The sequence below is a fragment of the Chelon labrosus genome (assembly GCF_963514085.1).
Source record: "Chelon labrosus genome assembly, chromosome: 7".
Classification (NCBI taxonomy): Eukaryota; Metazoa; Chordata; class Actinopteri; order Mugiliformes; family Mugilidae; genus Chelon; species Chelon labrosus.
Window position 1 is genome coordinate 28,774,040 of NC_140343.1, and position 23,451 is coordinate 28,797,490.

General features: G+C 41.1%; 1 protein-coding gene across 1 annotated transcript in view; it reads left to right on the top strand.

Annotated features, from left to right (window-relative positions):
• Nucleotides 1-23,451, top strand: part of ttll7 (tubulin tyrosine ligase-like family, member 7) — a gene marked incomplete at both ends in the record, with an annotated part of 54,835 nt that overhangs the window by 28,983 nt on the left and 2,401 nt on the right. Inside the window, 8 exons of the mRNA XM_084548314.1 lie at nt 913-1,048; nt 5,106-5,192; nt 7,527-7,755; nt 9,401-9,693; nt 10,709-10,843; nt 15,390-15,470; nt 17,198-17,358; nt 19,613-19,786. Coding sequence (XP_084404440.1) covers nt 913-1,048; nt 5,106-5,192; nt 7,527-7,755; nt 9,401-9,693; nt 10,709-10,843; nt 15,390-15,470; nt 17,198-17,358; nt 19,613-19,786 — 1,296 coding nt within the window. The remainder of the gene's footprint in view (nt 1-912; nt 1,049-5,105; nt 5,193-7,526; nt 7,756-9,400; nt 9,694-10,708; nt 10,844-15,389; nt 15,471-17,197; nt 17,359-19,612; nt 19,787-23,451) is intronic.

Below are 23,451 nucleotides of genomic sequence, written 5' to 3' on the forward strand. Positions count from 1 at the left end.
TATTTTCCTGTTTTTACACTCACACTGGCCAAATGCTTATTTTGATTAAGAGGCTAACATTGTTTTGATTTGATGACTGTAGCAATGGCATGTGTGAAGTTGGAGATGTATTACGAGGATAACAAGCCAGAGATTTATACATTGTTCTAATCCTCTCGGGCCTAAGATAAACACGGAGCACTGTTAGTTTAGTCTTGGGGGCACAAATGCAGAATGTGAATAGGCACATTAGTAAGTGCAGATCTTATTGAGTATGGGTGTGTGTCTGACTGAGGTTTGTAGAGTTTCTTAACTCGACATCTCTATTAATAATTTTCTCTCTACATTTTCTCTTTGTTCCCTACTTTTCCCCCCCTTGATACTGCCACTCACCGTTCTTTTGTCTATCAATTCACATCTCTCACTGAAATACCTTTCTTCATCTATGTCTCCCCCCCGCTTGCTCTTTTTTCTGTCCATCCACCACTCTCACCTGCTGTGCTTCGACCTCTCTGTGTCTCACTTTATCCACTCATCTATCTTTTTCTCTTTCCCTCCTACTATCTCTGTGTTCCTGTTATTTCTTTATCTCTTATATTCTTTATCTGTGTCTCTTTGCCAACCCTCTTTCTCCCCTTCTCTTATCCTTATTCTTCTTCTGTCTTTTATGCCATAACTACCCCCTCCCTTCCAATTCTGCCACCACTTCCGCTTTCACCTTGTATTCCTTCTTTGCTCACACCAAATCCCTTTCTTCTCTATCCTTCTCTCTACTCCATCCCTCTCACCCTGTCCTTTTGACCCCACCCCCTTTTTATTGTATTTATCTATTCCTCATTTATTCTCTCTCTCTCTCTCTCTCTCTCTCATCTCCTTTATCCCTCTTTCCTTCCACCCTCACTCTTCTCGCCTTTCTCTCTCTGCGGCCTACAGACGTATTTACCCCCCAGACGACAAGCTGCTGTTGGAAAAGTATGAAAGCCTGCTCTCGGCCGCCTTTCAGACCTTCCTCGCCGGGCGAGCTGCCTCACTTCAAAAGGAAATGAATAATCCTCTGAAACGAATGAAGGCACGTACGTCGGTGGCAGACTGTCATGGACACACACACACACACACGCGCGCATCATAGAAACCCATAGAGACCCACTACCAAACATGTACACACAGTATGCATACATTTGTGGACAATCACATGCCAAAGAAAAGAAACACACGCACATTTCTATTTAAGATTCTGCCCACAGAGACCTAAAAAGGATGCGCAAATAATGCGGGAAGTGTGCCGCAGTCCTTGGTATTTGTTAGAGCGCCTGACAATATGTCCTCCTCCTTCACTCTGTCTGACTTGCCTTCCCACTGTCAGTCACTCTGTCATTTCACAAATATTTATTGTGCTGTGTAAATGAGCGTGTAAAAGCAAATCAGATCCCACAGAACAATGTCATTTTGCTTTCTTTACACTTCTTTCCGTCAAAGGTAGTTTTGTGGAGGCTGCCCAGACAGTTGAATATATTTTTCGACAGGTTTATTTATTTTACAACAAAGATTAAGACATGTGAACATATACATGCATGTGAATGCAGGCATAAATACCTTTACATACTGTAAATACATCCGTGCATGCATATCCTCTAAATACAAAGGCCTCTTTAGTGGAAAATGATTTCAGCATGAATGAGGAGACTTTGTTAAGGAGAAAAGTTTACAGGGGAAAGGGAGGAGTATTTGAAGAGAAATGAGTGTTTAAATAGTGACTTCAGAAGGTTGAGGAAAATAGTCATATAGTATAAAGATAAGTAATAATAGAGATAGTTGTTTTGTTACTTTAGTTTTCTACAAAACACTTTTTAAAGACTTGCGTAGATTAAAAAATTTAGGACAGAAGAGGTCAATTTCTGTTTTCATGGGTGCTTATGTATTCAAGATGAACAAATCGATGAAACACAAAGACGGCATTGTGTAATACTTAAACACACCGAGCGAGAAGACGCACTGATGAGGAGGAATGATACAGAGGACACAAAACAAGTAACAGCTTTTGGCAACTGAATGGCAACAGTGAACACTGAATATGGATATTTTTGACAGTAGTGTTGACATTACAAATTTGTATCAAAGCACTGTCACATGCAACTACTGCAGCTTTTGTGGAAACTACCTCAAAAGATTCTAGCCCTTCGCAGTTTGTTTTTTGAAAAAGTTATTGTGTGTCCTTTCAAGAATGGAATCTCTGCAGAGAATTTTTACGGAGATGTCAATCAAAGATAGGCAGAGCCGACACACAAGGCCTTTTAACTTAGTTAGCGCACCGAGATGTGGATTTTGTTCAAAGTATGAAGGGAGAGAGAGGAGCTCTATTGTTTCCTATCTGATAACACAATCATGAGTGACAACTGGACTGTCCGTATTAAAGGTGTGAGCGTGAGATACTAATCTTGACCATTTATGATAAAGTATAGATGTTCCTGAATTTCAACATGACATTTGTTAGACCGCAGTTAACACATTTTATGCAAATATTTTTTTCTCAATCTTTAAGACTCTGATAGCCTTAAGCCTAGCTATTGTACTTTCAAAAATAAAAGATGTGTTCAGGTACTTTTCATGAACGGCATCAGATGGAGTTCAAGTTGGTGTAGTTATGGCCAGCATGATTGCACTACCTATGTGTGTGAACATTGGTATTAGTTAGATTACTTTTAATAACTTATTTCAGGTACTGGTAATTTCCCTCTTTTATTTGCCAGACTGGCTCCACAAACCATTTTGGGTAGGAAATGATCTAGTTTTTAGAATATGATTGTTAGCAAATACGACATATCAACATCAAAGGAAGTCTGACCCACATTAATACGTTTAGAATAACCACACCAAAACCCTAACAGTCTCTATTTTTAACTTGAGACTATTTTAAAAGTAACTAAATCTACCTTTCTTAAGGTTGTCCATAAACAACAATTCAAACTGAACCCTCTGTTCTGTGTCTTCATGAATTTCATCATCTGACATGTATCAGGTAGTTTTTTCCCCCAGTGCAAGAGGCCAGAGGTCATTTGCCAGCACGCCATCAATATAGTGTATCTCTCAAGCCTGACAGACATATTTTACCCACAAGACTCGTGTTTGCTGCCTTTGTGGGATTCTCTGGGCCTCGAATTGAAAAATGTCATGGATTGTCACACTATCAAAGAGAGTAAAACCTGTGTTGTAATCCTAGTGATAACATGCTGATTGACTGCAGAGCACCCTCCCGACTTCAGCTGCGGTGCTACAGACAACCCAGCCACAGGTTACACTGCTTTCTACGGGGTTTGCATCACCCTGCTCCCCACTTCCATTACAGTTAGATCGACAGGTATGCATTAAATTGCTAGTTCTGTTGTTAGCAATCTATGTTATCCCACCCGCTCAGCTGACGTCTTCCTGTTCCTTCATGGTTTTATATTTTTTTTAGATGGATGCTGAAAATACAAAGTAAAAATGTTGCCAAGTGGGTGCATGCTCCATCTGCCAACAGAATAAAACAGCACAAGTACACAAAGTGCAAGTGTTGTCTTGAACCACTTCAAAGTCATTGCAGATCCCATCAAAAGGGCAAGTGCTGTAAATACATATGCATTAAGAAGAGTTGTTAGGAATCTCTAGGGATGCTTTTTGTCTAATAGTAATAGAAAATAAAGACAAAATGGGAAGAAAACACCAGTGAAGTGTTGATTATGTTGCACATCAGGCAGAATTAAAAACATTGTGTCATAGATGTGAAACAGCTGAAAGTGAAATGATCACTTCAGGTTTGTGTGTGCACCAAACGTAAAACCGTGCTCTAAAGACTTCTGGACACAAATGGTTAGCCAGAGTTGCCTTTTAGTGGAAGTGTAGCCATTGCAAACAAAATCAGAGCTCCCTCTAACCTAAATCTTCATCTTTGACGGAGACTATTTTAAAAACACACAATTAAAAGTAAATAGCATTCAGTTCATCTGTAATTGTATGTACACGTGTCAAGTCTGGATTTATCCCGTGCTGTAAAACATGTCAAAACATTCATGTAACCTACTTTGGTGCAATCTTACAAATGAATGGGCCTCCACTGATTTTTAAACTTGTGCGGGTGGAGAAGCTTTCACCTCTGAAAGTTTACTTTACAAGTTGGCAGACTTTTACTTCACAAAAATGCCTGTAATTTGTAAATAAATTACTCAAGGCAAAGTGCTATTTACCTCTCTTTTACTGTTCCTCTCAAAATGGGAGGCTTTGGTGGATAATTGACAAGGTTACACATGTGTATCTGAACTCACCTGTCTGAAACAGGTCAACCCAAACCTGTTTGAATGACTTATTTACCCTCCACACCAGAACAAAAATAAATGCTTGCATTGTTACATGAGCACACTGTACATATACACTAAAAATCCTCTTGACATTTAGAAAGAGGCGAAATCTCACAAAAGGCTGTAAGGGGCCACTGACGCTTGCTTTAACACAGAAGTACAATGTCATCCAGATGAGGAAATATGCCACTGTACACATATGCAAACACCAACACAGAAAGCCAGGGGCACACTGACCTTTTCATGGACCCCAGAAAGCAGCTTGATGGTTAATCTGAAAGAAAACAATCACTTTTCATCTGTGTTTGAGCAGCAAGTGGGAGCTTGTTATGTCCCAGCCATGAAGCAACATTAATCACCTTTGCCTGCATTTCAGCTCTGGCCAAATGGCCAAGGCTTCTACACACTGGCGAAAGCTGGAGTACCGCCTTTTCCAAAATCAGCCTCTATGTGCGCTGCCAACAAGCAACCCCCCCCCCCCCACCCCCAGATAAAGTACTCATGCCTGTGAAGTTAGACTTTTTTATTCCTCCCACTTTTTTTAATTATTAAAGTTAGTTGATTTCTTACACCTGGTTTGACTTCAGAGCAATTACAGATACGAATCATTAAAGCGTCTGAATAATTTCTTACCACTGTATCATTAAAATGGCTATCAAGAGTAATTATCCTGTTACTCTTGATGATGCTGATGCTTTACATTTTCTATTTCTTTTGTAATCAACACTTTTGGCATATATATAGGCTACTCACTTACTCATCTACCTTGTATTTTCTGTATGTACTGGTGTGTAGGAGGAGGACATTTTGGATCTGCTGGAGCAATGTGAATTGGACGATGAGAAGCTGATGGGCAAATCCTCCAGGCAACGAGGCCCTAAGGTGGGTGAGAGAGAGAGACATATGGAGGCATAAAAAGTAAGAGAGTGGGGAGAATAGGGGCCACATGCCTCATGGGACTTAGGAAAAAGTGCCAAGAAGAGTGTCAGAGAGAGAAAGAGGGAGGGAGGAGAGAGGCAGGTAGTCAGATGCCTGGAGCTAACGCCCGCAGAAAGCATATAGGACGTGATTCAGAAAATAAAGAAAGGGGTAGTGGGTTAGGCAAGAAAGAAAAGAATCAGAAAAAGGCCCAAAGAAAAGGACCAACTTCCCTAGGGGACAGCTGTCAGGCTGTCTTTCTCGCTCTCTCTCCCTGCTATCTCTCTTTCCGTCTATCTCCTTCTTTTTGTCTCTTTTTCTGTCACCCACACCTATACGCCCCCTCTATATCCCACGACAGCACATTACTCCCTCCATCACCTTGCTTCACTCTCCTCCCTTCACCTCTCCATCCCTTTCTTTCCCTGCACATCTACATCTATCCTTCACTCGAGGGCTAAATTGGCTGGAACACTCAAAGAGTGTGTTAGGGACTCGACAGGGCAGTTCAGCACTGCATTAGAGAGGCCTTAGCTGGAATGAGAACTTGTTCAGACACAATCACTGTTGTCCAAATTAATTTGGTCCCTGTCAGTTTCGATGTTGCAGAGCGTGCAGAGAGACATTGAGAGCTGGGGAAAGAAAGCGCTGTGACGGATAGATTCACTCCTTGGGGTATAGTGCTCACAAGCCATCTGGTGAAACTGAACCAAGTGTGCGAAAGCTAGAAGAGAGGAGTGAGGCAAAGGGATTACAAACGGGATTTTGAGGGAAGGAATGGACGCTAAGGTTTGTTATTGTTGAGAAAATGTTCATGCAGAGAGGGCAAATTGTAGAGATCAAGGACGGCAGGAAGTAAAATAGAGAAAGTGCCAAGGGAAAGGACAAGTAAGTGTTCTTACATTATCTTCTTTTCCATCCTTCCTAATTTCGATATATACACTCTTTCCACACTTTTTTCCTTAGTACAACATTTACCTTGATTTTGCTCAATCACTTACACAAGCTTCTTCTCTTTACTGACATCTTTTCAGTGTCTGGCCTTCTGTCTTTGTTGAGCTCTCCACTGTTTATTCACAGCCCGCTTTCGCATCCTTTTCTCCCTCTCCTCTTGTATGTCCAGACTCCTTTTCTCTCTGTGTTCATTTCCGTTTCTCTCAGTCTATTCAGTGCCTCCTCTCTGTTCCTCTCCTCTGCCATACTCAGATTCACCTTGTCCTCCTCTTTAGTTCTCACCCCATCAATCTGATGTTCCCATCTTCTCTTTTATTCTCCTCTCATGCATTTAATCTTTTTCTGTCTCTGTCCTCCTCTATCACTCACCCACACAACTATGCAGCAGTGACTGTGTAAGCCCTGTGATCACTTCCTGGCCATTAATTTGGGTAGGCTGACAGCACTGCCCGAGCTGACTGTTGAGTAACAGATGTGTAAATGCTTTATTAATGCTATCAGTGTGTTCCTTTCCAGGATGTGAAACAGACACCAACCTTAATGAACTCCAAACTAAAGAAAAGATTGTGTTTGTGTATTCAAGCATCACGGCTGAACTTATAGGACTTAAGTATTTTCACCTTGTTTTTGTCCTTGTCCTGCACCAGCAGGTTGGTGTCAAAGTAGTCCTCGGAAGTTTCAACAACTCTAGTGGACAGAGTAGTTTCCCTTTTCATTTACAGAAACAGATATGTAAAACATTTGTTATTAAAGAAAAGACATGTTACTTTGAATTTAACCTTTGCGTATCCAATCAGGTCAAATTTGTTCAAGGTATGAGGCTAGTCATGTTGCTATTTACAGTGACAGCTTATAAAGGGCTGCATGTGTATTTGTGCATAATGAGCCTGCAAGCAAACAGACACACACAGGCTCGTGGGCTCGCCGTGTCACCATCAGGTCTCCCAGAGACAGATGGTAATGGGCTTAGGGTGAGGGGAAGCTGACAACATTGCAACATCTTCATATTTAAGTTGTGTGTGTGTTCTTGTTCACACTGCATGTCCTTGTGAATCCCTATTTGAGCTGTAGACCTTTGGAAGGAGGACATTTTCTAAAATGAGGTCATTTTTGATGGTTTAAGGTAATGACAGAAACGAGGAGGATAAAAACAGAAAGATGTTTGTAAGACAGTGTGTCCATGTATGTACTATCGTGTCAGCTTCTTCTGTGTACATGGTTATCCTGTGTGTATCTGATGACTTAATTTTATCTATATTACTGAATCTGTGCTCTGTATGGATACACATGCATTTCTATGAGTATACAAGTGCCTATGTCTGTGTACGTGTGTGTCCATGCCAGCCGTTAACCGCCATGCCAGAATGCAGTCAGACACCAAGACGCCAAAGACCAGACTACCTGGCCGACTTCACCAGCGGCAGCAGTGCTGACAATTCCTGCTCCTCTTCAGATGAAGAGGAGGAGGATGGGAGGAAAGCAGGAGGAGGAAGAAGTGGAGAGAAGAGAGGGGAGAAGAAAGTTTCCTATGACCTTGGGGAGATGAAGGACAAGAACTTGGCTGAACGCTCAGGTATGACTGCAGGATGTGTGTCTAAGAAAGTCTTCACAAAGACGCCACAGTGCTGCTTTTTGACCTTGCTCCCTGCATTCTGTGTATTTATTGTGTCTCCAGTTGCATTGCATTTGACGATGGTAGAGAATGAAAAGCAGGCCACAGTTTGTATAGTGAGCCTTAATGCGTATAAGGATTCAAAAAGTAAAAGTAGAATTTAACCTGCGATGCTGCAAGTTTGTGACATAAACTTGAAATGTAACCTATGCGAAATAATATATTCGTACTCATAAGCACACATTTTTTAAATACGAATGTCAGGTGCATGCACATACACAAACTCTTCAGTAACAAATCAAGGCAGTTGCGGTGATATTAGCCAGCAGTGACTATGTTACAGGTGATCATCAGTCTTCTATTTATGTGCATTATTGATGTGATAAAAGAGTACCCTATCCTTGGATTTGTATTAAAATGTTAGCAGATCATAGCCTATGACATATGGATCTTTGTTGCCTAGCACTACTACTGCTACTACTACTACAACAGTCCACACATACACAAAATGTTGAAGCACTGAAGAGCACTTGAGAAAAGAAGACTGTCCTGAACAGTGCAATTCCAGTAAATAGAAGGACAAGGTAGTGGCGGAGATAAAGAGAAGAAGGAATTTGATTGAAAAGAGAAGAAAAAGTATCCTTTTTGCTGTATACCTTGAAAACACCTTGAGTTTAATGCCGAAATATTTAGTTTTATAGTAAGAGTGATAAGTCTCAGGCATTCCTGCATATTAGCATAAGTCGCATACATCAACTCGCTTCTCAGTTCTCAGAAGTGAGAAAGAGAGAAGCTTTCATAGCAGTCAATGTGCCGACCTTGGAAAAAAAAATCTCCGGTTGCCCGTTTTGCTGCTCAGTAGAGAGGACCCTTGTATGAGCTCATTCTATGTGTCAAAAATAAGGGAAAAGACCATGAAAAAGCACAACTTTTGAACAAAGTAAGTGTGTGCGGTATGTGTGCATGCGTGTGTGTCTAGAGAGAGACAGCCACCTTGCCAAGCCCTACTCCATACCATGCCACCAAAGGGCTGCTACAACTAAGCCCCATAATGCTCTCATTTGGCAATGGCCAAACTTCAGAAGGTTCAGCAGCGACGTGTGCACACAACAACACACAGACCAACACTTAAACGCTTGTGTGTACACTTCATGTTAGAGACACACACTGCACGAAGAGAAAACACACTGGCTGGTAGACAAGCTGAAGGAGTTTCAAGGGTGATAGAAGTGTCAGTGCGGGTTTTCTGCTTCATTTTTCATGTCCTTGCGTGTGTTTCTCTAATGTCTGCGTGACAGAAAGCCGCTCTTTAATCCATCCCAAAAAGCCAGGCAGGACCGATGTTTAGTTTCTGGTTTTGACTACACATGCTGCAGCGGTTAATAACACACACACACTGGACCTCTGGGACCAGTGTGTCAGACTGTGGCAAGGGAGTTTTAATGCCACACTTCATCTCCAAAGCTACCCTGCGACGGATAGAAAGCAGAGAGGAGAGCTTGACAGTGACAGCAGCACTGAGACAGGCTCAATGAGGAAAACTGAAGTGTGACAGTGAGTCCATGTTCCTTCCCACTCCCTCTCCATCTCTTCTGTTTCCCTATAGGTCGCATTCACTGGAAACCTATCAAGTCACTCAGAACCAGCACTGCCCCCTCTGCATCACCGACACTTTCCGGGCCAATCAGACGCTCCATCTCCTGTCCTCGCTCCATTGCCTCACTCTCATCGCCCAGTGAAGTGCGGGCATTGTCCACCAGGCCTTCTCCAACAGTTCCCATAGCTACACCGCTTGTCAGGCCGAGCTCTGCCACGCTTAGATCTCATTCGCTGAGCCGCAGTGGCTCCGCCCACCGCGTCCCGCACAGCAACAGCCTGGGGACCATCCACTCCAATATAGTAGGATACTTTCTCTCATACACACACAGACACACCCACGCACACACACACACCCACACACACACAGAGTAGGGTTTCCCTCTTTACAATTTAGAATGTGTCAGATAAGTTGTTACTCACAGGAAGCTCCAGTATTATTTATCATATAGTCAAGCTGACGTTGCTACTGTAAATGTGGCAGTCTACTGCTCCTAGTAGGTTTTAAATAAGAAGTATTACTTTTTTCACCAAGGTCAGAGGCAAAAATATACTGTTCCATCAATGCTGTATAAGCTTACCGTAGCCCAAGACAATAACCTTCTATTATATTGCCATCTGTTGCTTTCCACCTGCCTCTTCCATTCCCTTTCTTTCTTTATAAGTACGCTGGTAGCCTTTGGATACGGTGGAAAGAAATATAATGGAGCGGCATAATTTTTGTCATTGAGAGCGAATACAGTGGAAGACCTTTGCAGAGTGCACCAGCTCTGTGCTTGTATTCTGACACACATATAGAAAATGACGCGAGATTCCTTATTTCACCTCCTTGCACACTTTCCAGCTTGTGCGGCTGTAGATAATCAGAAACTGAATATAGTTTCATCAGTGGGTGCAGGGTTATTTTTACACATACATACATTCCATGTTATTATATGAAAAATAATAAGGTGAAAAAATAATATGGTGGTATGATCATAAATAAATTTGCAGTTATGGCAAAACTGCCTGTTCAAAAAAATGTGCAGTGCCCTAACTAATATGACTAATATGCATAGTACAGTCATTTTTACACACATTTCAATTACATTGTTTTTATATGTTAAACATTTATATGGAAACAAACTCCCATTGTTAAAATGTGCTCTAACAAAAAAGAAAAGAAAAAGAAAAAGAAATTAGCTTTTATGAGAAGAAAAATCATCACTGATTGAAATTAATAATTGAAATAATCTGTTATGCAAAATAACTGTATTAAATATTTTCGTTAAACTTTAATGAAGGTATCAGTTTGGCTCTTACATCTATGTGTTTGTAGGGTGATCCACTGATAAACCTGAGGAGTAAAGAGCAGGAGGCAGAGCTGGTTCGTCAGACCCTTGCAGTGCTAACTGCAATGAGAATCAGATTTCCAGGCAAATCTGAAGAGGAGGCAGAGGCCGTGCTTGATGAGGTGGGTGCAGGTTTTCTATTGTACCGTCTGTGAGCTTGTGTGTGTGTTTGTGCGTCACCTCATAAAATATAAGTTAAAAATAAAATAAAAGTTTTGTGTCATAAGCAAAAGACAGTAATAAAAGAAAAAATGTGGGCGTGAACATGGAGTTCAGGTGTTGAACAGGAATCCAGACACACTGTATTCCCAGAGTCTCTTTGTGGCCAGGTGCGGTCACTCTGCAGCCTAACTAAAAGTGACCTCCTTGCATCCCTTCACGATAGCGTGTCCACTCTGGCTTGGATCCCATTGTCATTCAAACGACCCCGACGACAACCTGTCGGTCAGTTTGCAGCTCGACACTGTTCCCCACTGTTCTTTTATATTAATCGCTGTCTCTTCTGTTTCTGGTCAAATCCCTGTGTTGTGGCATATGGTGTGTTTTCACGTGTATGCTGTAGCTATAGCTATTCCTTGAAATTAGGACTTTAAAAAATGAAGCAAAACATTTGTCCCCAAAAGAAAGACAGAAAAAATGGTTCATACAGCTAATTGTAATATACTAGAGTTTATGGATTATGAACATTATAGTTCTGTTCAGTAATGGTTACACTCTTTTTTACTAAGTGCCTAGCTGCTACCTACTTTTGGCAATTGTGTTATTGTATTGCTGGCTATATAGTAATTGTACATTTAGCCTTAATGCACGCATTTGGCGAAGACATTCACTCTTAATTCAAAGCAGAAGAAACCCACGAGTGACAGGTTTTGTGGAAGCATTCAGTCATTCGCTCTTCACTGATTCTTACCATCCTTACGGCACAGTTCTCAAAGCCAACCAGACTTTTAACAGTGGCATATTAGGGATTTTATAGGTGAAAAAAGTGCCAGGGGAAGGGGTAATATGTAGAGAAAAACTCTGTAATTCCAAGATTAGAGTCATACGTTTGTAAAAAAATAAAATAAAAATAAACTCCCATATTGTCTGAGAGTAAACTCGTCAATTTACAAGGAAGACATATTATGTGTTTTTATTGCTTTTTTTTTTATGGATCAGCCCCATCACACTGCACATGCCCCTGGCAGTGTACTCTGCTTACAGTGAATGTCTGATCAGATTATCCTTACCAATCGGATTTAGCAGTAAGGAAATACTCACAACTTAAACCCAGAATCCCCGTATTATCATAAGCATCTGGACGGTGGAGACACATAGCTGTGAACTGGGTCTGCTCAGAATAAGAAATTTAGGTAAGGTGATGCCTTTTATGCTTCAGGATCTACAGAAGCGATTCAAATTGGATTTATGGTACAGCAACATCCCTTACTAGCAGTGCTTGCAATGAGGTTGAGCCAACCTTGTAAACTAAATCGAAATAGCTCCTATAAAGTAAATGAATACGTTTTTTTACTGAGAAATTTTGAAAATTTAGGTTTAATGTCAGAAATCCAGTGTTCTTGCTTTGAACCTTACCCTACTCTTTGGTCTCTGTTTTGAATTGTTGTGTTGTGTTTTTTTGTTGTTCTCTTTTTTTGTTTCAATTGCACTCGTATGGCATCATGGTCTTCAGTAGGAGAGATTACACAAAAATACCACCAAAATGTTCAAAGGACACAACTAGTTTGACTAGAATTAGTGTCAGTTGCTCCCAAGAAGTGTGAGTAGAGCCACTTTTATTCTAGGTTCTTGCTCCCTTGGCACGGCATGGTGGGACAGTAGTTAACTCTGATGCCTCACAGCAAGAAGGCCCTCGGTTTGAATCCCCGGGGTGGCCTTTCAGGGCCTTTCTGTGTTTGCGTCTCCCAGTGTTTGAGTGGGTTTTCTTCTGGGCAGCGGCTCAGGACTAACCCTCCATCCAAGTACAGCCGAGTCACTCAGTGTGGTCCTCATGGTCTTCTGAAAAAATGCTTCTACTCCTTTCCTACAGTTTGTATTGTTGGCATACTAACACAACTCCATTGTTTAGTTCTACTTATCAGTGAATATTGGGCAGAAACTTATATTATTTATTTTCATTAATATTAGCTGTATTACACAGGCTATCCAGATGTAAGAGAACTCATGCTTTTAATTATTTCATTAGCTTGTTCTAGCTTCATAAGTTTGTTTGTATTTAATTAGTTTAATCGAGGTACCTTTATGTTAAAAGACAGGGGTTGATCGAAGCAATTATCATTATTATTATTATATTCATATTCAATATTGGTTTGAATAATGATGTAAGGATCCTAAAATGAAGATATCAGTGTAATGATTAATGTTAAATTTAGGGCACTCCACCGGCAAATTACAGATTCCTCCCAAGAACGACAAAAACAGAATGAATGTGTGCATAACATCTGGGTGTGTCAGGTTAGTGAGAGACAATTACCATCACACCTGTACTGGTTACAAGCGCTAACGAGAGCACCATGGAAACGCAGATGAGCCACAGCACCTGTACTGCTCCCTCTTTGCCTCGGGAGAGAAGCAGTGTTCACTTGGCATGAAAACAATCTTTGGCATTTTTTTTGTTTCCCATGATTCAAAGTTGAGGTCTAATTGGGCTAATGATGGATTTGTATTTGAGTAATTGCCTCCTTTATCTTTCACTCAAAACCTTTTTTTTTTTGTTAAAGTTGGACCCATTGCGTCAAATGCATTTTGTTGTGCTTTAATTTGCGAAAACATATGAAGCACAATGTGACAAACAAGCGTGCGGCTTACCAGACAAAATAACAAGACTTGATGTTCAGGAGTAAACAGTTTCTCATCTTGTTCGTAAGGTTGTTAGAGAAATCCAAACAAGTAAACAAGCAACTTTCTGGAAGGTGAACAAAGAATACCTTTACATTTGAATTCGTATGTGTGTGGGTGTGTACTTGTAGTACTCATGTTGTGAGGACATAAATAATGTAACTGTTTGTTGAGGACAAAAGGCAAGTAATAATAATGAACAATCAATACTTGGTTTAAGTTCAGGGTAACACTAGGCAATTAGTTATGGTTAGGGTAAATCTATCAGAAGGGCTATGTAGTGTCCTCTGAAATAACGACTACCCTACTGCAAATGTGTGTGAGAGTGCACTGGGGCGTCCCAATGGGAGCACTGTTTGCAGGGGATCTAGCACGCTATGTGAGAGGTATGTGCACCATTGGGGAGATGTAGACTAAGTCAACACAACAACATTAACAGTGCCTGTAGGTAGGTACACAGTAATGTTGGCGCTAAGAGCAAGTTCATGGGAATATCTAGCACACATTTTGAACATAACAACACATGCCCCAGTATCAAAGATCACAGCTTTTTTTTTTTTCATTTTACTACTATCCCACAGTTGTGCTGCAGTTAAATTAGTCACCAATAAAAAGATGGCAGACAGTGTTCTGGCTAAATGTACATGTTGGTTTCATATTTGAATATGAGCTCAAGCATTGTTTTGAAGATCATCCAAATAAACTGCCATCATGCAGTTATTGCCTAGCTTGCATGTTGCATGCCTAGCTTGATCTGCAAAGTACTGCGCATGCAGTGCAGCTCTCTATGTATTGGTTCCGTCATGTATGCACATAGAACGTTTCCATAACGGGAACAATATGTGAAAGTCAAAAGCTGATTAGATTAACAGATACAAAAAATCAGCGGTGTTACTGATTCCATGTCTGGGTTGAAGTGTGACATCTGCCAGGATGAGTGTGTTAATGTGAGAATGAGCTATAAGTATTATCCATATGTTTCTCTTCTATTTCTGAGACATTCTTAAGGTATTAAAATACTAAAAGAACGTGCTTTATAAGTACAACTTTATGGCATGCCGCTTGTTATCTTGGCAATGACAAGTTGATGTAGAGCAGCATGATGAGTACAAGGATCCTGCCCACAAGTTAAAGAGGTGTTAATTTGCCCCTGAATGCATTTTTATATTAGCCATATCTCACTCATAAATGAGGCCATATCTTTATGTGTGTGTCTGTTCTTAGCAATTCTTGACAACCATTTGTCCAGTCTACTTAAAACTCTGCATGCATATTGCCAGCAACACCAAGAGTCGCAGTGTGGGACGAGTGGCCATCATATATAGGCTAAAAAAATATCTGTGGCTCCTTTGACAGGCAGCCAGAGTGCCTTTGTCATCGGGGGGATAAATAGTTAGCCCAGGCTGCAGACATAAAGACGAACCTCTGCAGGTAGATCTGCTGAGACACTTCCACAGTTGGACATTGATCTTCAGAGGTTGTAAACAGGGTGTACACAACGCCTCTTCCAAACAAGCAACTACATTGTTAGAGGAACAATGGTACATCGTCAGCTGGCCTTTGCTCATTCACAGCAGTTTCATTACTATAATTTCCCAAACAAATCAGCCAGTTCCAAACACACATGATTTGTAGGTGTACTACATTGCCTGAGGAATGCCGTACATGATCAGCAGGACACAGCTCATTCACTCTCCTTCTGGATGTTTTAAATTGTGTAGTGTTCTTTTTTGCCATGCATATTCTATTTTTTTAATTGATATTATTAGTAATAATACTGATAATATTAAGAAATGTTCCTCTTCCTTAACACTGACCTTTCTTCCACAGATCCTCGACAATTGGAAATACCATAAACCAAAGGTGGCCTCCTATTGGCTTGTTAAGCTGGACTCAACCAAACAACGGAAGGTAAGTCTTATGCTGTCATAGAAATTGCAAGAAATCTGAGACTGTTACCCCTTACTAACCCCTCCAAGAGGAGATTTTGTCTCCAAGACTTTTGTATTCACTGATATTTGACCGATAATGTGTTTCAAACATTCACCTTAAATTGCTTCAAGACACATTTAAGGCCACTTGAGTGACTGCCTCCTAAATGGACACGAACGTAACCCACCACACAAGAGACAGTTTCAAAAAGAAGTGGGAAAAAAAAAAAACAGACTGAAACAGAAAACTGAAAATGGAAAGGCTGGTGGGCTCGAACTGCAGAAATGAACATGTCCTACACTGTACAGTAGAGAAAAAAATAATAAAACCTGAGCTTGATTTAGTTATTAACTAGAAGCTGTTAGACGCTACTCTCAGAACTAATTCTTCAAAATACTGTATATTAAGCCAATTCTGAAAGTGTTAAAAATGATCCACCCATTATTATTTGACATCTGTGTAAGTTGCCTGCCTCTGCCCTTGCTGTTACAGGACCTACACTGAGACCCTTTATAAAATGCACATTGTTAATACGACAAAGTTTAACCGCTCCTACATGCTCCTTTGAAAGCTTTTGTAAAAACTGTTAAAGCATAAAAATAATCCCCACATTATACTTCGGAGAAAAAAAAATGAGAAAAGCATGAAGATCATTACCATGTCAGACAGTGAGAGACAGAGACACAAAATAGTCTGTAAACAAAACAGAAGAGGGAACAAGACGTGAAATGGTATCCAGTAGGCGTGTCAGTAATGATGTGATCTCTCAGCCGCCGCTTTCTGCACAACTGTATGTGACTGTGCTGTGGGCTGTGGTGGTGCGAGCTGGTGTTTTACTTGGAGTGGAGCAGCCTAATGAGCAGCAGGCAGAGGTCAGGAATGTAGCGCCCACCGCTCTGCCTTCTGATTACCATACCAAAACATATCTGTGTGTGTTTACTCATCAATCAGTTTGTATGAGTGTGTATGCATGTCTTGCTCGCCTCATATTGCTGTAGGGGGAATCTTGGCTTTTCGCATCACAAACATATATGCATGCACACGCAGTCAGATGGACACTTAGTAATGAGGAGCAAGGAATCAAAGTCAAAAGAGCCACAGTGCTGCACTCTGAGCTGGTTGAAAAGGGAGGAAGAAAAGGTAATGAGGTGGGGACGAATGGGAAAATGAAGAAGGGCAGATGGAAGGCTGGTGCAGGTGTCTTTAGACTGCCCAGGAACTTCTGACACCTTATCTCCAAGACTGACGTTGGTACAGCAATTAGGCCTCTCCCATGCTCTCCACTGTCTGTCCGAACACTTTTTGTCCCGCCTGTACCACAATCTCTCTTTCTGTGTCTCACACACACATAAATGAGACATAGTCTGCATAGACCCACTTTATGTTTGTCAGGTATGATTAAAGGCGTTTTCAGGAAGTGTTTGTGCATATATTGTGCATGTTCGTGTTCCTGTGTGTGCGCATGCATTTTTTCTGTATTCATAAATGCAAGCTTGCTCTATCTGAGTAGATGCAATTAGCCTCTGTGACTGCTAATTTTGAGGTAAGCTAAACTAGAAAGAGGGAAAGACATTACAGCCAGAACAAATGCCAACTCACGCATATCAATTAGAAGTGCTGTCATCTTTTGCATTGCAGCATTATTTTTTATCATTATCACATGCTTGATATAAATATGTATCACTCTGTCTCTTTCTTCTACTCAGGTGTTGGACATTGTACGTACCAATGTGCGATCGGCGCTGCAGCGTATCTGGAGGGAGCCAGATGTAGACAGCCTCCATCTCTACCGGCTTTTTAATCGCGTCTTCAACCGACTTCTCTGGAGTCATGGCCAGGGACTGTGGAACTGCTTCTCCAACACTGGGTAGGCCCGTCTAAGCAAGAATATGAACTGGGCTAGAATGAAGAGTCACATGAAAAGCCCCCATAGAAAGAGGCAAAAAAAAGTGATGGATTATAAAATTGGGGATAAGTTGTTGTAAATTTTGGCAAACTAGAAAATTGACAGACTACTTTTCAACTATTATTTACAACTGATTTTGAGTCAAATTCGCATGAATTGCAAAAAACTATTGTTAGAACAATGTAAGACTAAACACATGCAAATAAAAACGACCTCAACGTATATAATGTAAGTTTAATTTTGATTGTACCATACTTGGTACACCCCCACTTTGCATCCCCACTGGCTTTTTTGCCATGGTCTCTTGTCTCCACATCGCTGCTAGTGGCTTCCTAAATAAATGAAGATGTTCATGGAATCTAATTCTTGAGAATCAGCACAAACCAGTCATCACACTGCAGGCTGATTATCACCTCATTTATCCGTTACTTTCCCATCTCCTTAAATAGAGGTTCACGCACAACGCTGTTTGCCCATGCCCTTGAACCCAGTTTTCATCAATATACCAGTTTTAGTGACAGCAGGGACAATTTGACATTTTTATTCAGTATGACTGAAGCAATACCAGCTGAATGACAAAGAATGAGTGACAGGCCAACCAGACCCCACTGCACTTTCCTGAAAGCTCTTGGGCATGAAAGAAACATGTTACTCTGTGGAGACAGGGTGCAAATTAAGGTCAGAAATCTGGGCTGTTAATCAGGGCTTTTTCATTGGTGAGGGCGCAAGAAAAGAGAAGGGGGAGATAGAAGCACAGAGAAGGTGAAAGTATGCATCTTAGGTTCTTTACTTTAGGTTGTTATCTGATACTTTGAAGATACTTTTTTAGTTATTTTGTAATTTTTTTTAAAAGTGACCAAAAGTAGCCCCCTACAAGATGCACATACAGCATCCACACAAAACTGTACTTTCTAAATCACATATTTTGCATTCGTCAAAATTACGCACATACACAGCAAAACAGTTTCAGATGGTTGGTTTCTAGTCATTTATTTATTCAAAGGCACACATTACTGCTCTCAAACAAACCCACACAAGTTGAAACACACACATATATAGAGCAGGGAAATCCAGGCAGCTGCTGTACTGGTAACTTTTCATCTCCTCTGTGATAAAGGTGTGACCTTATCCAATCTCCTCCTCTCCATATTCTTTACAGTTCAGTTGTTCAGTGGCCGTGTTCCCCTTGACACAGAGGGCTCAGAGGGTGTAACATAAGACACTGCTCGCAGCTCTCCATTCTCCTGCTCTCTTACTGCCTTGGCAGTCTTAATTTAGGGAGAGTGAGAAAGGGAGTGAGCAGGTGATAGAGAGGAATGAATTGATAAGCAGAAAAGAAGGGACCCCAGTTACAGAGAGAAAGTGGAGAGGAGAGTGATTGTGAGTGAGACATTGTAAAAAAAACAACAACAAAAAAAAACCCCATCAGATTGGGTGCAGAGGTACTGGCATGTCTGCATTAGTCTAGTCTCCACTACCCCCAGCATGTTGCACCCCATGCTGCCTTTGTCTGATCACAGCATGCCCCGGATGATCCAGCTAGCTTGCTAGCCTATTGTCTGGCCCCTCCTTACAGCAAGCCATGCCCCCAACATGGATGAACGCAACAGGGGGCCCTAATGTCACGCAGAGACAGTGAAGCAGTGCACCTCGAAAAGCACACTCCAAATCCGAATGAAGCCCCCACCACACTTCTCTCTGTCTCTTGTTTGATATTTTATCTAAGGGACTTAACAACAATCAAACGGTCTAGCAGCTATTGTGGGCAATGAATTCAACAGACTTTGAACACGACTTAGGGGAAGAGAATGGAAACACACACAGTTTTGAACCCTTTCAGAAGAAGCACCTCCCACCTCCCAAGGAGTGAAAAGGGGTAGACATCAAAAGTACCCCCTAGGGTTGTGTGTCTCAGTTGTTGAAGCTCTCTCACAGTCAGGGGTATGTCCGGGATTGTAAAGAGGGTTAACTGTACTTGGATTTGTTTTATCCTTCCTCTGTGTGTCTGTCTGTCTTCCTGTATGTCTCTGGAGAGGAGATCCAAGTGCACTGTATATGCATGCATAATCAGTATAGGGCCTCATGTATTTATGTGTGGTCATCATTCATACACAATTTATATTCAATGATATAACTCTTGGTGATATCTGTATCTTCCATCTTAATTTTAACGTTGCATTTGTGTGCATGGGTTTGCCTTTTCTCTGCTCTGCAGTTCGTCGTGGGAAACCATCTTCAGCAAGAGCAGTGAGGTGGTGTCACCCCAGGAGCTGCAGTGCTGCCGCCGGCTGGTCCAGCTGTGCCGAGACTGCCTGTTGGTCGTCTATAAGTTTGTCTCAGAGTCCCGTGGCTCCTTGACTGGACTCAGCCCTGAATGGGACGACACCAGGTGAGAAGGACACCCAGACCTTTGATGTTTCCCCACTGAGCCCTGCGTTTTTTTAAAACTTCTCCCAGCATTCCTGCTGCAGTAGATAGTTTATTATAGAGTAGGGAGGCTGGATGAAATTCAAGGATACAAGTCAATATTCTGTTAGGTCTTAGATTCAAGCTGCATTCAGTCGATGTCCTTGTGTTGGGCTTTAGCTCTGCAGAGTGTTCATCTAAATGCCCGAAAAACAAATGTAGACTGCTGTTAAAGAAAAACCCAGAGAGTGCTCGTGAACATCACAAGATGTTTGAGTGCATAGTGTATAATAGTTCATTTTGTTGTAATTTACAGATTAAGCTAGTGCACGAAATGTATGGACATAATAGTGTCAAACCACCACATAATGACTTATTATATGCACTACATATCAGAGCAATAAATGAAGTCTAGCTGCATGCTGAACATGTGTGAATATAATAGGAGACATCCTTGATGAATATTCATTTTGACGTCTTCCTCTTTTGTTTAAGTGGAAACAGGTTAAAGCTTAGTCAATGCAGAGTCCCAGAAGTGCCATCCACTCGAATCTCTCCTTTATAAAGCACTGACAAAAAACAACACAACTAATTAAGTAAATCAAAGATACTGATAAGAAAATTGGACATTTTTACTGGTAACATCATTAAACCTCTCAGGAAAAATCGCCTCTCTCTCTCCCTCTCCTCCAAGGATCATTAGAGCCATCGTCTTCATCACAAAACCCCACTAAAACAAACAAGCAAAAATCAGCCTCATTCTATTTTTAAGGCTGATCCCTGCAGCAGACAGCAGCTCAGGTTTGGAACGACTGAACTTTCAAATCACATATGCTTTGGGCTCTCAGAGAGGGAGCTGGTTTGGGAGAGGGAGAGAGGGAGTGTGCTGTTAACAGGAAATAATGGCCCACAGATTAGCGCTCAGGTTAGCCTGGGGCCCCCCGAGGCCTGCTTAATTCAATTAGAGCCCAGATGAGCCTGTGCAGCAAATGACCTTACGAGAGAGAGAGAGAGAGCGAGAGAGAGAGAGAAAGAGAGAGAGAGAGAGAGAGATCTTTTTTTCCTGGGGCCTCGCTTTACATGATTCATAACTCTTGCGCATATTTTAACAGGCTATCACTTTGCGCCTAGTGGATGAAAAGCCTCAGCTGTTTAAAAAAAGTATGTGGCATTTGTATACAGCTGAAGAGCTATTTATGTTTTCACTGATCACTATTGATTTTCTTTTGTCTCAAGACCACTTGATTCAAGAATATAAATGTATCAGTCATCTATAAGGAGAACTGGATTTCATTAAAAAAAATGATACATTAGTGTATCCATATATTTGCAGTAGGTACCTTGAGAGTCCCCTTAAGCATGCACTGGTTTGTCTCTCCTTATTTCTTCTGTCTATATATGTCTGTGTAAAAAAAAAAGCTTACCATTTGCTGCTGGACCAACCTCTACCCATGGCTCCACTCCTGCTGCTGTCGCTGCTGCTTCTTCTTCCTTCTCCTCCGTTTCTTCGCCCTCCTCCGTTTCTTCGCCCCTCGACGCAGGTCTCTGCTTGGTTTAGTTCTGCTAAACCCCCCCCCCCCCCCCATCTTCCAGCACCGTCCCTATTCACTGCTTTCTGCTGCTCCCTCCACCTCACAGCTATAACAAAGCTTGATCCCACCTGCCCCAAAGATGGTTGCTTTGGCTGCACAACCAACAGTCTAACATGTTCTCCTGTCCTTTCCCTTACTAAAATTCATATAAGAAATGTTTGGACTGAGCGATAAAGCATGAGACTGTGATGGGTTCAAAATTATATCTCAAAATCATAAAGAATGTATTTGAAGTAAAAGAGATAGGAGAAGGAAGCATATTCAGACTGTTTGGAGCTCTGGTGGTCAACAACCATTTGGCCAGGTTGCAGTACATCCAGCCAATCACATTGCTGCCACATGCTAAACTATTCACTCCAATCTTTTATCTAGCGCATCTAGCCCTGAGTGCATTTTCACAAGTGACCTCAGTGGGAATTGAGCACCTCACCTGCACCGCATCAGTGCCATGGTCAACCCAAGCACCACTCTCTTCTTGTCACAAGAAGACAGAAAATGGCTCGGCTTACATTGTGTGGTCCGCAGTTTTACAACACAAGTGGCACAAATCCCTCCATCAGGCATGCAGGGGACACTCGCAACCTGTCACCACTTGAGGTAGCTGAGGAGCAATTAGGATTATTTTTTCATTGATGCACAAGCCTTATATGAGAGGGTAAATTGTGTGTGTATGAGTGTGCATGCATGCACGTCATGTGTCTGTTACACAATCATGCGACCCTCTTCAGCTCACCCTCAAACTGTTTATTTTGCACTGTGTCTACAGCCAACATCCAAGTAAATTTAAAGGAAGGACTCTTTACTAATATTTCCACTGTAAGAGATGTGGAACAAAAGCCATAGTTTTGAAAACATTAAAACATTAAAATTATTATTGCTGTCTTCCCAATGTCTATGGAAACATAAAGATGGAATTTAATCCTGAATAGTCCTACTTTAAAAACTACACGCTTGGTTTGTCTAATGAAGATTACTGAATCCACATATTAACTATACCTGGACTTTCTAAGCATATAAATATACATTTTATAAATATATATAAATATAAACCCAGTCAGTTAAATTAAAATTGCACCAGTGAGAACACAAGGAATAATTACTGAAACTCTGATTCTACTCTGAACTCTGAATTCTAATAAACCTATGAGCATGTGAGTATAGCTTAAATGTTTTTTGTTTTTTTGTTTTTTAAAAAAAAATGTGAACTGATCATAAATGGAAAAACATTACTTTGAACTCTTTAATCAATAATAATTGCCAAGCAACAAGATTTTAATATATTTTAGATAGATAGTTAAGAACACATCCATTATTCACAGTTATATATACTGTATGACATTTCTCAACAGACAAATATTTTTTGCAGAAAATAATGCACAGACAGGGGCATTTTAAAGTAAGTTTTCTCCATTTCCATTCCGCTCTATCACTTCAATATGTGATCCTTCACAAGAAGTAGGAACAAATTATCTAAGAGCCCAGTTACATAGGATACAGTTGAACTACTTAAACTACTCACATATTGAAGTCAGATAACAGAAATCTTTAGATTGACCCCTTTATATTGAGCCTCTCCACACATGCACATTACCGATCTCAACAGACTTTGGCACACGTATTAGTTGGCCTGTTAGCTGAGGTCTCCATTGTTGACCACCTGCCTCCTCCTGTTCAAGCATCCTTCCTGTGTGAACAGCCTCATTCGTGTGTGTCAAGAGCCTTGTGGGTTGTAGAAAAGTCCTTCAGCCTGTGTGGGCAGATGAGGAGAAGTAGCCAAATAGCCCCACTAACGACTTTCTTGTTAAGTCTGGAATTACTGTCACAATTTCCCCATGATGACATAAAATTCCGATTCTATTAACTTTCATTTGTCTGAAAAGTGTGGCAGTAATTAGGGTTAATTGGGGTGTTGAGCTCAATGTTGGTTGCAAATAACCTTCAATCCTCTTTCTACTTCTTGGTGTATGATTGCGTCAGTTATCACGGCAGTCTCATTCTCCGTCCTTAGTCATGGTTTTTGTCTGGCCTCCTCTTAATTCACAGTGGCAGTTGTATC